General features: G+C 38.8%; 1 protein-coding gene across 2 annotated transcripts; it reads right to left on the reverse strand.

Annotated features, from left to right (window-relative positions):
- Window positions 1–270: 270 nt before the first annotated feature.
- Window positions 271–17,037, reverse strand: LOC133532284 (aldo-keto reductase AKR2E4-like). Of its 2 annotated transcripts, none has more exons than XM_061870888.1 (8): window positions 16,888–17,037; window positions 11,008–11,115; window positions 10,411–10,518; window positions 8,630–8,701; window positions 7,999–8,115; window positions 7,017–7,184; window positions 1,051–1,254; window positions 271–501 (listed from the first exon to the last, which is right to left on the reverse strand). In XM_061870888.1, the coding sequence occupies exons 1-8, from the start codon at window positions 16,921–16,923 to the stop codon at window positions 313–315; spliced, it is 1,002 nt and encodes a 333-aa protein (XP_061726872.1). In that variant the 5' UTR covers window positions 16,924–17,037; the 3' UTR covers window positions 271–312. The 2 variants fall into 2 exon arrangements, with proteins under 2 accessions (XP_061726872.1, XP_061726873.1); XM_061870889.1 differs by lacking the exon at window positions 16,888–17,037 and adding an exon at window positions 15,561–15,694.
- Window positions 17,038–18,830: the final 1,793 nt, after the last annotated feature.

Genomic DNA, 18,830 nt, shown 5'->3' on the forward strand with positions numbered 1-18,830 from the left:
AAAAGTACTATAAGTAGGCCCTTGGGCCTTGAGAGGATAGGGAAAATTAGCAAGCGGAGTTACGATCTTCAGCAGTGAGGGACTGACTTAGAAGAAAAGAAGATGGCTAAACTGTTTATATTATGTTTTCTTTGTTCAGTCAACTGCAGAGTGCAGAGGTATCTGCTTACCTACGAAATGTGACTAGATATTTATGTACCATTTTAAGGGCTAGCTTTTGGTATATAGTCACTGCTGGGGACATTTTAGGCTAAAATGAAATGTAAGGCCTTCCATAAAAGCGTTTAATAAAAAAAAGTACAGAAAAAATCCTCAATTCCTCTCAAACGGGTAATGCGGTGAATCCTTCCACCATTTGACGTCGATGGTGCGGTATCCTTTGTCGAAGGACGCCATCTTCTGCCTCTCTTCTGCGCTGAGCTCGAAGTCGAAGATCTGTATGTTCTGCTCCACTCGGGACCGGGTCACGGACTTCGGGGTGGGGGTTACGCCGAGCTCCCACTGATGATAAAAAAACAAAAATATATTTTTATTGAAATTTCTTATACATATAACTTTGGACCCGGGTTTGGCCACTGTGAATATCATTTCGCTTTGTGTGGTAGGGCACAGCACAGGGGATGCCATTCCAGATCTAGAGCAGAGCCCAACTGAGGAAGTACCTCCACCTTACAGAAAACCGCAGCCAAATAACACTAGACCCTACTCATAGTGTTGTGTTCCTGCCGGTGAGTAAGGTTGCCAGAGTGCGGAGTTTTAGGGTTGGCAACGCGCATGAAACACCTCTGGAGTTGCAGACGTCCATAGGCTACGAAGACTGCTTACCATCACGCGGGCCAAAAAAAGGTGAGTATAGTGACTGGTGTCATCTTCATACAATGTATATCCTTAAAATGCCAAATTTAGCAAAATTGCATTGAGATGTCATCCGTTAGCGTAGGCACCCTTCCTTTTTGAAAAATACTATAGGGTCTCCTATGCCTCCTCTATCCTATCCTATCCAGATTTCCTGTGTATAATTGATTATAAATAAAATAGAATAAATGTTACCAAGTATCTCAGCGCGATCTGCGGTACAGTCTTGTTATATTTCCCCGCTATAGCGCCGAGGGCCGCGTCGTCGACTCGCGGCGGCGGCGCGGCGGGCGCGGCCTTGCGCGGGAACAGGGAGCCGAAGGGCGTGTAGCCCGTCACCTGGATGCCCTGGGCGCGGCAGTACGCCAGCAGCGCGGGCTGCTGGAGGTTCAGGTTTAGCTGGATTGGGGAGAAATAACAAAATATTACGTAAAACTAATACGAATCGGCGATGGCGGGATAACTTAGACTCCTTTTTGAGGGACTGGTCGGTCGTAGCTCAAAACCGAGATGAGTGGAAGAAGAGGGGGGAGGCCTTTGCCCAGCAGTGGGACACAATGGGCTCGTTATATATTATAGAAGCCACCGCGCTGCCATTGTGAGCGGTCGTGTTTGCGTTGCATCTCAATCGCTTATCAGTTACAATTATATTGTACCTATTTTCCTGTTACCGGGTGTCGTCTCGGCCACTTGTTTACATAACAAGTGATTGTTCGAGATGGTTCTTGTGTGATCTGATTATTCGTTACGAATAAATAACCCATAGACATTTCAATATGTCGAATTATAAAAGTGACGTGTTAGTAAACTATCCGTACGACACAAATACAAATAGTGACATAGTAAAGTGCTACCACTGTGACACAGATAACAAAATAAAAAACTTCTACGATTGGTTGGACAATCAAACAAAAATTAAAGTACTTTCCTGCGAAAAATGCGACAAAAAGTCATGCTTCAAGTTATTTGCGCATACAACAGTTTCCAGAAATAAAGATACGAACCAAATGGTACCAACGACAAAATACTACACCTTTTGCGTTGCAGAGAATAAGACAAGACAGGGCCGTGGCCCAGAATGCACGGGCAAGGACTGTAAGCAGCCTACTTACACCAGAGTAATAGATCAAGATAGATTTGTTAATAAGGAAATTATATCATGCAAGTTCTGCGGTACAGTAAATGAAATTACTGCTACGAGCCCTTCACTGAGAGACTCGCCCAAGATACGTCGCGTTGGTGAATGGATCACTATGAATCATCATCAACAGATGCGGCGCGATAAAGAAAAACTGAATATAGAAAAGTTCAATAATACCCACAACCCAAAATATAAAAATATTCAGGTGCCCACTCAAAACAGATTTGACGCGCTCAGAAATCTTGAAGATAACATGGTAGTTGACGAGGAAATCGCGTCACTACACTCTATCGACCAAAATAGTGTAGCAAGCATGAGCGGATCACGAAAACGTGCAACATCGCCTGTTAGCGACACAGTCCCCAAAAGAGGTAAAGCTAACAAACCTGGTGCATCGTTTCAACAGGATCGACGACCACAAGACAAAATTAATGCAAAATTAAATAAACCTTCTCCGGAATTAAAAAGTGATCAGACAACAAAGAAAGCCTCACAGCAGTCACCGCAGAAAACGACTTCACATAAAAAACTACCGGCGGTTGTGTGTACACACGAAGGATGGGTAGAGTCAACATATATGTTTAAAAACATTACAGAAATCGCACGTCTACACAATTCTGACCTAAAAACAGATAAACGTTCCGGTAAACTATTTTTCACACCAAGACAATTAGAAAACAGAAAAACACTAATAGAAGATTTAAAAAAACGATCGGGTTTCGAATTCCATACATATGGGACCAAACTCGAAAGGAAACCGTCAAAAAAAGTAGTAGCCAAAGGAGTCATAACCAGTGGCTATAATGAAGATGAAATAAAACAAGACATTAAAGAAAGATACGGTATGACACCAGAACGGACAGTACCACTACGAAACTCGGCACTCGTGTTAATATTTAGTGGTGAAACGGATATGAAAGACATTAAAAACATTACAACTATCTTATACCAAAAGGTAAAAATAGAAAAATACAGGGTAAAACCGACAGCTGTTACTCAATGTAAAAACTGCCTTGACTTTGGTCATGTTCAAGCACACTGTGGACGTAAACATGTATCCGAAATCGAGACTGAACAGAACGATGACAGTAAACTCATAGAAATATGCTCAAAATGTCGTCAACCGGGGCACACAGCTAGGCAGGCAAAATGCCCTTTGTTTCAGGAAGAAATTAAGAAGCAACGAGAAAGAAGACTTCGTTTCCAACAAGCTAATAAAGAAAAATCAACATCTAATACTAAACCTGGAAAACAACAAAAACATATTTCATCTGCTATTGCGAAACCGGAAACTTCATACGCTCAGGTAATTACTAAGGAGGAAGAAACCTTGTTAGGTAAAGAAGACATAATAAACAGGATGTTTACATTGTTCCAAACAATGCAACAACAATTTATGAATCAGATGCAACAACAAATGCAGCAACTCATTCAACTTATCAGAAATGGATAATAAAGGCAAGAGGATTACAACTAAGAACCTCAGAATCTTTCATTGTAACGTTCAGGGACTTAGAAACAAATTTACCGAGATTAAAAACCTAATAACAAAAACAAATCCACACATAATAGTGCTAAACGAATGTAGGGTTGACTTCGAAAAACAGAAATATAACATAAACGGCTATGACAAACTATATGATATGAGAAAAGTTCATCTTGGAACAGCTGTATATTTAAAAAAAGGACTGCGATGGAGTCAAATTGAGGTAATACCGGGGCATAGCAACAACGATAGAAAAATCGAAGGGGTGGCTGTTAAACTGACGACAAACTTTGAGACGGGAGAATCTATCATAGTAAGAGGCATATATATACCCATAACAGGATATAGAAATATTCGAGAAGAGGTAGAAGATCTTCTCGAAAGCAGCGATGCAGTTAACATCGGAGACTTAAATCTCCGAATGATACAGTTGAATCACACTAGAACTGTCGGTGCTGGACTCGAAGTGCAAAAACGTATCGATGATGGCCTATGTAAATTAAGACATACAGGTTTACCTTCAAGACCATGCCATGCAGGAAACGGTATACTGGACGTAGCTCTAATTACTGGCGAAGCAAGACATTCAAACGTACATTGTAAACATCTCGAATCAGTATCTTCAGATCATCTGCCCTGGCTTTTCTGTATGGATATTGACATGGAGGAAGAACAAAATGAAACTAGAAACATGCGACTCCTATATGAAGATGAAGGTCTAGCCAAACAATACATTGAGCTAATTGAAAATAACATCGATCCAAGTGTGCAGCTACAGACTGACGAACAATGCGAATTGTATATAGAAAATCTTGAAAAAACAATCAACATGGCTCTGGATATTGTCGTACCAAAAAAGATTCAGGATAAAAAAGAATTACTGCCATTGGAAATACAAGACATGATCAAGGAACGCAACGCTGCTAAACGAAATGTAAAGAGGACTGGTGGGCATTTGCAAGCTAGAATCAACTACAATAACGCTAAAAAACAACTTCAAAAAGCATTACAAGACTATAGAGAAACTACGTGGACAAAAATAATAGAAAACACTAAAGACAACAGAACAAAAATGTGGAGAATTCAAAAATCTTTGAAAAACCCACCACAAAAACTCCCCCAACTTGAAAGCTGTAACACTGAAAAAGACACGATAGATAAACTTGTCGATGCAGCATTAGTGAAGGAATCCCCCATACAAAAAATAGACGAAGGTAATGAGCAATACACACCGTATCAACCACTTGAAGAATGTAATGTTTTAGAAGTAAAAAAAGCTATTTACTGTTTTAAAAACAAAAAAGCGCCTGGGCCAGACCACATCAAAGTAGATGCATTAAAGTTAGCGGGTCCTGCATTTTATTGGGCTTTGACTAAAGTTATAAACTACGTCCTAATAACCGGTTCCTATCCAAGGAGGTGGAAATTGGGCGAATGTATTTTTCTACATAAAGCTGGGAAAAATTACAAGGATGCTAAATCTTATAGACCCATTACTTTACTAAATGTCATGGGTAAGGTTTGCGAAAAAATATTATATAGCCGCATTCTGAAGGCATGTCAACATTAAGTTCCGGATTACCAACATGGTTTCATGCATAAACGAGGCACGGGAACACAGATTCTACGCACATCTAAATATATTTCAGATGCTTTAGAAGAAGGGCATAGCGTTGCTATGATATCGACAGACTTGAGTAAGGCTTTTGACTCAATAAACCACAAAGGCCTTACATTCAAACTAATAGAAAAGGATATCAGCAATAATATCATCAAAATGATTGAAAACTATCTGTTGAATCGAAAGGTGCGTGGAAAGTTTCGAACAACAATTGGAGATGAAGTAGAAGTCCCTCACGGAGTACCTCAAGGGTCCATCCTGGGGCCTCTAATATTTAATCTGTATGTGCATGATATACCGAAGTCAAATATAGCCGGGCAGATGCTTTCACAGTATGCCGACGATTTGTGTATTTTAAATTCAGCACTTCGACCGGATCAAGCTACACGACGTGCTACATGGGCTGCCAATCAAATAGTCGATTATTACGAACGTTGGGGACTACGTTGCAACGTTGATAAAACAGAGTGCATAATGTTCACTAATAAAAGAGTACGTAGTGTACGAAACCCAAACGGTTATAAACCGACAGTCAAATTAAAAGGAGTCCATCTTGAATACAAAAACTGTGTTCGATACCTTGGTGTCCAACTAGATAAACGACTAAGCATGAACGAACATGTCAAAAGCGTCGTAAGAAAAGCTAGAAGTGTCAGAGGAATGTTAGCACCTATAATCGGCTACTACTCGAAAGTAAACATAGAAACCAAACTAAGGGTAGTACAGGCATGCCTCTTGCCTATATTAGACTATGGAATAGTACAACTACTCCCTCGAGTAAGCAAGACGAACCTTTTAACTCTTGAAAGGCAATACCGCATGGCTCTTAAGTCTGCGGGAGGTTTTCCTCGTTCAATACCAACAGAAATGTTATGGGACTTACTGGATGAAGATCCATGGCATCTAAGACTTCATGACTTACACCGAGACATGCTAGACAAACTTAATAACTTGTGCATTCCAGGACTAGAGAACCCTGGTCCACAATATGTTAAGTACGGTCAATACAACCCGATGATGTACAGCAACAGAATCGGCGAAATAGATTATGTTAGCAAAAAAGACAGAAATAAATACGTGAGTAAAAGGAGTCTACCCTCAAGGGAACATGTTTTAAAATAAAAATTCGATTAACAAATAATGAAACAGTGTAATAACATTACTAACGTAGGTTATAACACTTGCTTGTGAGCCATAAATTGGCTACACGACATAAACTAAATGTATAGATCTTAAAAGACATATTACATTAAGGACACACCGCCTTTTTGCGGACATATTTATATGTAACAAAAATGATAAATAATAAAGAACTTTCTATTCTATATTCTATTCTATTCTATTATATATTATATATAATACGAAATGGTTATTCGAAATCATTTTGTTTTCTTACATTCTGTGACCCATTCTACACCATAACTTTACCCCCTTAGAACCACATGCATTGGCGGCAGTCAAGTGATAGTGTCTGAGTCACAAAATAGTTTTTGATATAATCGTGATATTAATAGAAAGCTTTTCAGTCGAGTACCGTGTTTACTAAACACTGTTTAGGCAACGAAGCTTGCTGAGTTGCCTAAGTAAGGTACGAGTTTTAAAAGCTTGATTATTAAGTATGTCACTATTGTATACAATACTTTTTCTACGAGTCATCTGAAATAATACTTATTTTTAATATAAAATTAATGAAAATTGATGACTATCTCAGTAGTCTCCTATAGGAGCGTGGCAGCACGTGATTGGTATTTTTATTTTATAGTTGACTACAGCGTATCGAAAAAACCATTATAATTGACTTGGGTGCCCATAAATGAAAAGTACGCAATTATAGTTTGGTATACGAAATCTTGGTTCAACCATAACAGTCGACGAGTAGAAAAAAGTTTTATTAAATTAGTTCTTAAACTTACCTCGACTTGCAGCATCGCAGGCTTCACATTGCTCGCTTTAATGAGCCTCTCGAGTTGCTGCTGGTTGAAATTGGACACGCCGATAGACTTGGTCAGTCCCTTATCCCGGACCGCCATCATGGCCTGCCATGTGTCCAGGTAGTCGGTATTGTCGAACGTGTTGTTGGCCTGTAAAGTAATAAGTTAATAACAATCAGTCTCGAATCAAGCTTGTATGCGTTACATCGCATTACAATTCCTCACTTGTCTTTGATGGAGTGCCTCTAAGCAGGGCTCAACAGTTTGAACTATTGAACCTTGCTGTGGTACTTGAGTACTTCGGACCTAAAACTGCCAGGTTTACTCTCCATAAGTGAGCGTTTGTGATCCAGTTAGGCCAAAAGATACTCAAGATTTGCCTTAAGCATTTGTTCACAAACATCATGGACTTTTGTCATTAGATCTTTGATTTGATTTGAAGAACCTCAATTTATCCCATCCACCAGCTTAAGTACTTCCTAAATCGTTGCCATCTGGTCTCTGAAATGCCTAGAATCTTAAATAAAAAAATAAATATTATATGACATTATTACACAAATTGACTAAGTCCCACAGTAAGACTCAAAAAGGCTTGTGTTGTGGGTACTTAGACAACGATATATGTAATATATAAATAGGTACTTAAATACATAGAAAACACCCATGACTCAGGAACAAATATTCATGCTTATCACACAAATAAATGCCCTTACCAGGATTTGAACCCAGGACCATCAGCTTCATAGGCACGGTCACTATTCACTAGGCCAAACCGGTCGTCAAAACCTTGAACTTGTAGTTTCGCTTTGTAAGTTAGTGTTGGCTGCTTTCTTCTTCCAAGGTTTTTAATTTTCAGCAACCAGTCATTGTTCGGTGTTGGTGAAGATTGTTAACGTTTTACGATCCGGTTTTGATTGATTCGAGTTTTAGTAATAAAACGAAACTGACTGGGACCTAGACTTACATAAGTGCCGACGGGCCAGTGGATGAGGTACAGGTCGATGTACTCCAGCCCCAGTTTCTCCAAAGAGCGACGCAACGCCGGCTCTACCGCATCGCGCGCATGCGCGTCATTCCATAGCTGGAAATTCAAGTTTATTGTAAGGAAATCATAGACTTAATTATTTTCTATAGACGCACGTGGGCGCAATGCGACGAAATTAAAATACCATGGAAATATTCCTGATAACATACCAAAAACTACCCAAGTAATTTGGTCGGGATCATTGTTCCCCTTAAAAACGGTGGGCAACAAAGTCACTCAGGACTTTTTAGAAATAGGCAGAAAATAAAAGTGATACTATGACAAGGACAAACAATAATAGCGCTTTCTCTGCTACTCCTACTGAAAGTTCCATAAGACCATCCCGTTTGGTCATCTCCCCCCCATCTCCCACGTCTAATCCAGTTAAATACTATTTTCATAAAAGAAATAAACGCGTAAAAAGATAGAAGTTCTCACAGGTAGAATTCATTTACGCTAGCTACACCATCTTCGCAGCGGCAAGTGTGGCAGCGCCACTACAGTAAAGGTGGTCTTCACAATAGATGCGGGTTTACTGGTATGCAAAACCAGTGTTTGTGAAGTAACTCACCTTTGTAGTGACGAATAAATCTTCCCTCGTCACCGTCCCGTCATCAATCTTCTTCTTGATGGCTCGGCCGACCTGAAACATAATAAAGCCTATTTGAAACGTTAACGAATTGTTTCATGATGCCTTATTACAGTTTTTCGCATAACTTTGATAATGAATCGTTTATTGGTCACAATCATTGTGTTACAAGTTGAGAAAGCGTTGGGACCTCCTAGTAAGTATATCATACTTGTGTCGAGGACCCCCCTTGTCTAGCAGCAAGCAAAGATACATTGAGTGAGTAAGAACATTTTATCTAAGAAAATTTCGTGCTTCAAATTTGAGAGGTAAACTAGATGGCGCTGTACTGCTTCATATATTTTGCGGTAACTCTGATTATCAAAAGTTGATGTTTGACAATTCAGTGACCGCAAAACATATATGGCGCAGACGGCGCAGTACAGCGCCGTCTGTTTTGGATGTCAAACTAAGGGGCACGTTTTTTACTTAGACTTTACCTCTCTATTACAATAAATTCTCTTTGCAGCAAGTTAAGGGTAAACAACCAATACAAGACTCGTTAATTGGATACCGGAAGTAACAAATTATAATTACGCTAACTTTTAGTTACAATATTGCAAAAAACTGTTGCACTAAATAACGAGGCAGCGGTTTTACCGTTTCCTTTGGGGTCTCTGAGTCTTCATCAAATATTTGGCTTCGTAGCACTGCAGTCGGAGACTAACGAGCGCGAGCGAGGGCAACGCGTTCCCTGCTGCAGAATTAGCAATGTGCAACATTCTAAAAATTCATTCTAAGAATATTCTCATGCAAGGTTTTTTTTAATGCAGTACTTTATTTCAGCGAGATTACACAACATGTTTTAAAGACGTTACAGACAGATTCCATTTAGAAAGTTCCCGTTCAGATTCGGGACGACTGCTTCATTTAATATTTACGTCACTCATTGGCGCATGTTTCAAGTGTTTAGAAATCGAAACAAACTGTAACACGGTTTGGCAATAACGTGCAGAAGAAAATACCGAGAACATTTTTTAATGTAGGTATTAGGCAGCAAACGAGCAGACGAGCCGCCTGATGGGAAGCAGTCATCGCCGCCCATGGACATAAGCAACATTGGAGGAGCCACTTATGCGTTGCCAATCTTTGAGAACCCTAAATATACTTGCTTCATGAAGAACCCCATGTCATAGCGCAAGGGTAACACCTCAGAAGGTAACTCATTCCACAATTTTGGGTCAAACCGAGCGAGATGCCCGCTTGTTCTTGGTTTGGCACGTGTCGAGAAACCGTGACGTGGTCGTAGTTTCATGGGAACTGCGCAATGTTTGAAAATTCTCTTTGGCATTGCTATGCAGAATTGCGAAACCTTAAGATGATAGCCTAATAAAATAAAGTTCACATGACATAAATGTGCGCGGCGTCGACATGGTGATACCCAGCGTTAATGCTAAATCTTGCTACCGTTTATTTTACCTTTTTGTCCATAATCTAGCGTAGAAATTACATCTCACCTCTCTAGCGATTAATAAAATTATAATTTAAAATTTATATGTCCTTATCCTTCTGTGCACACATATTTAGAGTTATAGTCTAGATCTGAACTGCTAATGCTGTAATTTCTGATATTGTCTGTAACTTGTTTTGTGAGACAAATAAATAAAATAAAATAAAAAATAAAATTAAATCGCCCATACCATTGTCTTCTGCGTCATTCGCCGTTCACGGGGAAGTACCTCCTCCATCCACGTGACAGGGAGGCACCATTCTTTACATCGTACCTGAGACTCCGTGTCGTAAATGTGCGCCGTGTCGATGTGTCGATATCCCGCTTCGATCGCCCACACCACCGCGTCTTCCACTTCGTGTCCTTTAGGCTCGACGCGCCCCTGACAGACAGACAAACACATTAAATGTATATCTAACAAATGCAGCAGTCAGACATGTAAAGGACAAGAGATACAGTTAGTAGTAAAAGCGTGTGTAAGTGTGTAGATTACATCAGTAAAGTTTATCAAGTGTCTAAAAAGCTGCAAAAATGTACTAGGACCACTTTTTTTGTGTTGGAACATATGGAAAATAAATCGAGAAATCAAAATGTTGCACTTAAATTGCTGTTTGACATCGCATCTATTGCTCCTGCAGATGATGAAGCCGATGAAAAGTATGAGACCTGATAGGATGATGTAGATGTAGTGTAGGGACCTAGGGACGCTCAGCCGGAAACAGGCAGGTTGTCGATCGCTTGTAGCATTCATTCATCCGAATTCCTTTGAGTTGGAGCTGCAGGTTACTCGGTGGCATTCCCACAATATCCTGCTCAAATCTTCTTGTTCTCCTGCAGAACAGATGACATCTTAGACTTATAGGATGCTCACTTTATCAGAGAAGCCAAGCCATGTTCCAAGGCCGAAGGTCGGCACACTGTTGTTGTCGTTGAGAGAGCGCCACGGGGCCAGCCCGCCGCTGTGCAACGCTAGCGCCATCTGTGAGATAAACACGTGCGTCACATCATTCCTTCAGCCTATTCCAAGCCTATTCTAAGCCACTGTGATCGGTCAAACTTGTAGCAAATGGGTGAATATCCCAAGCAATAAAATTTGATGGCAAGACTGAAAACGCTGGTGCAGAAAGTCAAAATAGTCATATACTATTTTTTTTTGGAAACATCTCTTAGCTATCGACCTCGGGCAATAACTAATATTAAAATATTAAATAATTTAATAATTGAAAAAAACAAATAAAGGCCCAATTTTTCATTCAGGTGGGTTATATCCGGAACCCAGTTATTCTTGTTTAATGCCGCATAACTCCAAAACTATACAAGATTTTTATTTTATTTATTCATTTTAATTAACACAGTACAACAGTTAAAACTAAAGCACTGTGAAATTACATATTGAACCTAGACAATCTAGACATGTATAATTGGAAAGAGTTGACATGAAACATCAAAATACTAATTAGAATACAGGTGACACTTATAACACAGAGGAGGGACGAATATCCATCATCTCGCTGAACCTCAGACATTCATCACGCACTGACATCCATCTACTTGCAAACACATCACATTCAGGCGCTGATGCGAGGAGTGAATTCAAGCTGCGTAAAGCTCGAACAAAAGGAGCGTTCCTGCGCGACACAGTTCGGGAACCCGGCACAGATAAAAGACAGCGATTACGAGGCCGAAACTCAAATCTAGAAGGTGTTGGGACAAACAGACGCACTACTTGTGTTGTTAACTCGACACAGTCAGAGTCACCGCGTAAGATATTACAGATTGTAGTGAGAAGTGCTGAGCTGCGTCTTACCTCTAGGGAGTTAAATCCCATCATTCCCAACAAAAACTTGGTAGGATAAAGGAATGGGTAATACCCGTACATTTTTTTGTATAGGAAGCGCAAGAACACTTTCTGTACTTTTTCCAGTTGTAAGACATATGTTGTCTCGTAGGGACACCAAACGACAGAGGCCGTCTCAAGCTTACTCCTCACTAAGGCATTGTAGAGCAGTTTTATTGTTCTTGAGTCAGTAAAATCCCTGGCATTTCGAATGACAAATCCCAACCTCTTGTAACAATTACGGGTCAATGCATTCAGGTGCTCATGGAAATTGAGACGAGAGTCTAGAATGACACCGAGATCGCGGATGGAGCTAACACGAACTATTGCGTCTGAACCCAAAATATATGTGTAGTTAAGTGGATTTCGTGCCTTGCTAAAACTTATAACCGCACATTTAGAGACATTAAAGGATAGTCTATTTTTTACGCTCCACTCGCGCAGTTGGTCAAGATCCTTTTGAAGAGATTCACAATCTGAGATTCCTTGTACTCCATAGATCAACTTCAAGTCATCGGCATAAAGAAGGCATCTAGCGAAACTCGGAACGGATGCCAGGTCATTAATCATTATACCGAAGAGCAAAGGACCCAGTACCGATCCCTGACTGACGCCAGACCTAGTCTGATAAGCGTTCGATATAAAGCAGCCATGTTGCACATATTGACTCCTATCGCGGAGATAACTAGCGAAGATATCAAATTAGTTTTTAGTTTACTATAATACCATATCAATAAAGAACCCTTTAAAATATTACTTGCTTACTAACTCATCAATGAATCCCCTTATTATGCGTAAAGAAATTTGTCCGGCAAAATAATCCTTATTACCGCGGACAAATTTCATCGACGTTTATTGGCTAAGTTTGACTTCGTACGCCCTCCCGCCTCCTGCGCACTTTGAGAGTCAGTTGTGCCGCGGCTCTCACCGCAAGAAGACGTCGATGTGATGCCGAATAGATCCGCTACACACGTAGTAATGTCATTTCGATGTTACAGGGACAAAAAAAATATCATTCCGGAGTATGCTATATCTTTTTTGTTTCATATTTGTTATTTTTCAAATATTTACAGATCGTGTATTTTGTACTTGTGAGTTTAAATGTCGCGATAGTTAAAGAATGTGGGATTTAGTTATTTTTTTATAATTTTATTTCACCTCGGTTTATCATTCCACCAATTTCATTCCGGTGATTTCGGTGTAGTAAAATGGCTTTAATACCCACCAGAATGAAAATAACACCGGAATGATATCAAAAGTAGGTTGAGTTTTATATCATTCCCTTGCATACTTATCATTCACGTGCGAGTCATTTTTTTCTTTCCGGTGGAAAAATGTCATTCAGGTGGAGTGTTATATCATTCCTGTGTATACTTATCATTCACGTGCAAGTCAATTTTTTTAATCTCCGATAATTCTCAAAAGGCTTCAGATATCAAGTGCTCTGTAAGAGGCTTATCAAAGAACAGTCTGAGGTGTCGATTGACATTAAAAGAAAAATCAAAGAAACGTAAATAAAGAATTACACCGGAATGACATAAAAAACTAGTACTGTTGAGATTGACCCAAATGCAAATTCGATTCAATGGGGACATCCGCTCAACACTCAAATTTGATACTTACGATTGTAAAATTGTATTTGATTCTAGCTTAAGAGAACTTAATTTAGATTTTTAGAAGTTTTATAGATTTTTAGGCTTATGCCACAATTGTTCTTAATTTTTTTGCGTAAGGGACACTACTTATTTCCTTAAGTATTGATTTTTAAAAATATATAATTATTTCATTAATGTAGTTTTTTTTAAAGAAGGTACATATATGTAATCAGATGTACCAAGTTTAGAAATTTTATTAAATTTGAATCCGTTTATTGATTACCCTGAAACTGATTCGTCTACTACGTTTGTCCCTTACGACATTGGAAATTTCCACTGTCGATATAAGAATGGCTTTACTTAAGTAATATCCTTATATAGGAAAATAGAGAAGAACTACTTCGTTTCTTTATCTTATAAATCTCGGAAGGTCAAGACAATTTAATATAATCAGAGTGTAAAATAGATTAATGTTCCTTCACAATACATATAAGAAACACAGTCAGTATTATAATATTTTTTTCGATACGCTGTAGTCAATTATAAAAAAAAAATTACTAATCACTGGCCGCCGCGCTCCCAAAACAAAGACTAAACGGGGACGGACGGGCGAGCGGGGGACTTCGCGCGTTTATGTCTTTTGTACTACATTTTGTCTACTAAGATACTGTCCAATGTTCATTCATTATTTAGATTTATAGTACAAAAAAGTATTTTATACAATCGTTATATAATCAAGCTTTACTATCTCGTAGGTACCTTACTTAGGCAACTCAGCAAGCCTAAACACAGTACTCAACTGAGAAGCTCTCTATTATATCACGACTGTATTTTTTTTATTAGAGATAAATCACAATTACAGAATATTTGATCAAAAAGTATCGTTAAACCACAATGGTTTGTCTCGATACTCCATTCCGCAGTATTTAATAATTAACACGTTAAACGCCAGACCAAAATATTCATTTTTTCTTAAAAAAAAACTTGATGTAAATTCAATTATTACTTTGATATGTATATAGATATATATTTTATTTTGTTATTGGAGGTTTAGTTAAAAAGTTATTAAAAAAAAAATAACTCGCGGTCACCGATGACCCCCGTGGCGCTGTGAAGTTCATATTTCAAAAACCGTTACCATGACGCCACGCCGGTCCCCCCGCCGGCCACGCCGGTCACTGTGCCGGTCATTATACTGTCACATTCGCACCCGCTAAAATATGCTTATAATATAAAATTTAACTGCTTTGGCATTGTGTGACAATAGCTTGGTTTGGCAATTCCTGCTACTGGTTCAAGAAGATACGCTGTTTTTGTTTATTTTTGTTAATTTTGGGTTTTTATGATGTTTTTTTTGTGGAATGCATGTATCAGGTGTGTGTCTGCATTGGGAAATTTATTTTTTCTTATTTTTTGATAATTGTCGTGTATCTCCAGATAATTGAAATTAATTTCTATTAATTATATAATTATTGCAAATACTTAATTATATAAATTATAGAATTAAAGCTGTGATTTGAAAAAAATGCCTTGTTTTTTTCATTTTTTCAACAAATCTACTATGTCACTAACTGCACCCACGTCCCAAGCCACCGTTTTACTAACGAGCGCCATGCCGGTCCCTTGCATACAACGCATTGCTTATAACTACTACACGCGGCGCAGGATAGCGTCTTAAAAACAGGTTTAACACGAGGTCACCGGTGCCCCCCATGGCGTGTTGCAGTTGACTTCGTGAGGTCGCCGGTGCCCCCCATGGCGTTCAACGTGTTAACATACACATATAATTCGTAAACAACATAATGATTGCAAATATCACAAACTGAGCGCGTCTGTTATCATACCGCACATATCGTATAAAATACTATTGTCGGTTTACACAATTATACTTAGTTTCACTGTGTATACATACATATTGTTTGTCTGCATCATGTTTCTATTTCTATATTTGTTAGATTAATTTCACAAGATTTTAAATTAGATTTTAACTACTTCCCGGTGTCTGATGGTTCAAAATTGGCTGTATTTCCATAATTTCGATGACAATGCCATAATTTACTGGCATAGAATAGATAGGTTGATGTAATCTAATTACATACATGCATGAGGGAGCTTTGTTTAAGTTTTTACTAGTGCATTACCTTGGAGTAGAAGAATCCACTTACATCACACCATGGTCATTGGCACAAGATTGTAATCGGGCCCGGTCGGCCTTGGCGAGGCTTGTAACGTTATACCTCAGAGCTTTTTGCTTTTCTGGTCACATGTATTTGCATTAAAGTCGGCGATGACGGGATAAATTGGACTCCTTTTTAAGAGGCTGGCCAGATATATCACTAAACAGAGACAAATAGGGGGAGGCCTTTACCCAGCAGTGGGCCACAGTGCGCTCTGAATAATAATAAGTAAGTATGTACATTTTATAAAAAACCGGCCAAGAGCATGTCGGGCCACGCTCAGTGTAGGGTTCCGTAGTTACTCTTCCGTCACAATAAGCTAAACTGGAGCTTAAAGTATAGTAAATTGTTAACCAAGGGATGAAACGGTACCTTTCACCCGAGTTAAACAAATAGGCAAATTTGCATAATCAGTACCTAATTAAAGTAAGTCTTTTTACTATGAAGGGAAAACTTTTTGCGATAACTCAAAAACAGCTAAACTGATCATGTCCGCTATAGTTTTCATTTAATGTCTTTCTTAAGCTCTACTTCCACGATTTTTTTCATATTTTTTGGACCTATGGTTCAAAAGTTAGAGGGGGGGACACATTTTTTTTTCTTTCGGAGCGATTATCTCCGAATATATTCACTTTATCAAAAAATGTTTCTTGAAAACCCCTATTAGTTTTGAAAGACCTTTCCAACGATACCCCACACTCTAGGGTTGAAGCGAAAAAAAAATATCACCCCCACTTTACGTACCCTAAAAAAAATTAAATTTTTAGATTTTATTGTACGACTTTGTCGGCTTTATTGATTTATATATCCATGCCAAATTTCAGCTTTCTAGCACTAACGACCACGGAGCAAAGCCTCGGACAGACAGACAGACAGACAGACAGACGGACATGGCGAAACTATAAGGGTTCCGTTTTATGCCATTTGGCTAGGGAACCCTAAAAATGATTTTATTAGTCCGTAGCAAGGTTGGTTCTCCATACAAGTGACGCTCTCATTTTAAAATGAATTTTTAGATTGCTCTGAAACTGAGAACTTACAATAGGATAAGGTATATCTAGGCTGTAATTAGTTTATGTAACTTTAACTTAAATAAGTACAGCGAATTTAAGTTTTTCAAACTAAAAACAGTAGGAACTTACCGGCGCAAACACCACGAATACCGTCAGCGAGTTCATGTCGATGTGGTGCGCGTGCGCGAACAGCCGACCACGAACTGCGCGTGGGCAACGCAACCACACGCCGGCGCCGGCCGGTCGATAAGTGCTTCTATTTACAAGTTTGACAACATTTCGATTAGTTTTGATGCTGATATGATACGAACACGACTGCTTGAGTATAAACAAAGTTAGCGGAGGTATTTACTTTACGATTCTGGTTGTTCGTTTTATTGTACAGAACACAGGTTCACATAAAATACACTGTAAGGGTTCTCTTCCGGCTATCCTTCGAGTAGATCAGGGGAGAATTCAAGTTAGATATATAGACATTACGGAATGTACCTACAATAACATTTTAAATATAAACTAACATATTGTCCACACATAAATTAAAAAAAACCGATCAAGTGCGAGTTCGTTTTACTCGCGCACCGAGGGTTCCGTACAAACTTTGGCTCGTGTAACTGTAAAGGCGCGGAAGACTTTTGAACAGATGTACCTATACTAAGTATAATTGTGTACAGCGCCATCTGTCGGCAAATTGTGTCACTAATTTGCGCAATGTAATGCACGTATGTTGGTCTTTCGAGGATATAATTCTCTTTCATGTGAACCGATTTCAAAAATTGATCTTTTTTGTAAAAAGGTGTATTTAATGTAATCTCATAGAAATTTCAGGTGTAATAAACATATGTAAAGTTCAAGATTCTGAGTTCACGGGAAACATTTGCGGCATAAACGGCTCTATCTTTTGATTGCGTTGGCTTAGAAGTTATGTTTTTTCACGGCTCCAAGGGACAGTAAACCTGAGTATTTTATATAAATTCCAGCTTGAAAGCCTTGAAACCTCCACGCGTTCCTGAGAAAAAGGGTCTTGACAAACAGACAGACGGACGGACGAACGGAACGGACAACAAAGTGATCCTATAAGGGTTCCGTTTTCTCCTTTCGAGGTACCTACGGACCCCTAAACATTTTAAAAAAACTTAGATAAAAATTAAAAAAAAACCGCTTTGGTCAAGATTCGAACTTGCGACCCTTTGGAACACTGGTCTTATCGCTTTTAAACAACTGGGCTACCAACTGTTGTTCACACGCCTTAGGCGGGGTTTGGTAGCTCCGATAGTTACCCGGAGCGGTGATATTTTCTGTTTAAACTTTGCTGTTTAAATCATCATCAGCCAAAGGCCTCTGGTGATGATGATAGTGAGCGTTACTGACGTAACACTTTATCGTATAAACTCTAAAGATGCACCGGATATTCGGTAACTATCCGGTATCAGGCCTATCCGGTCATTATTTTAATATATAAATAAATTAATATGGGCCGAATACCGGAATAGTTATTTGTGTAACAAGCAATTATTTAAATAATGCGAGATTAAATCAAAACCGAATATTCGGCCGATTGTTAGGCCAGATATCCAGTATTCGGCCTAACAACTATCCGTTGCATCTCTAATAAACTCTACCTTTTGCTCTACCGGCTTACAAATCGATTACGCATTCTGTGACAATGCTCACTACCTATTGGAACAATAGCATGGCTTGCATTCTTCATACTTGTATAACTTACGAGGACACCTGCTCGTTGCACTAGCTTTTATAAAACACTATACGAATGAGGTATAACCTGAGTATGTCGTTCTTTTAATTTTTTATATTTTTGTTGCAAGTAGCCGACCGGGATTAAATAAGTACCTTTTTATTTTATTTTGTATTTTGTATTCTGTATCTGCACCTGAATTCAAAAAATAATAAAATAATAAATAAATAAATATTATAGGAACATTCTTACACAAATTGATTAAGTTCCACGGTAAGCCAGGAAGGCTTGTACTTAGACATCAAAATATACAAATACTTAAATACATAGAAAACATCCCTGACTCAGGAACTTATACCTATGCTCATCACACAAATAA

This window comes from Cydia pomonella, chromosome 26 (genome assembly GCF_033807575.1).
Source record: "Cydia pomonella isolate Wapato2018A chromosome 26, ilCydPomo1, whole genome shotgun sequence".
NCBI classification, from domain to species: Eukaryota; Metazoa; Arthropoda; class Insecta; order Lepidoptera; family Tortricidae; genus Cydia; species Cydia pomonella.

What these genes read in the sequence shown, in the direction of transcription:
- LOC133532284 (XM_061870888.1), bottom strand. Translation starts at nt 16,923, where the DNA reads ATGAACTCGCTGACGGTATTCGTGGTGTTTGCGCCG. An exon ending in GGCTTGGCTTCTCTGATAAA is followed by an intron (nt 10,519 to 11,007) that starts GTGAGCATCCTA and finishes TCTGTCTGTCAG; the next exon opens with GGGCGCGTCGAGCCTAAAGG. An exon ending in CTGCGATGCTGCAAGTCGAG is followed by an intron (nt 1,255 to 7,016) that starts GTAAGTTTAAGA and finishes TCCCCAATCCAG; the next exon opens with CTAAACCTGAACCTCCAGCA.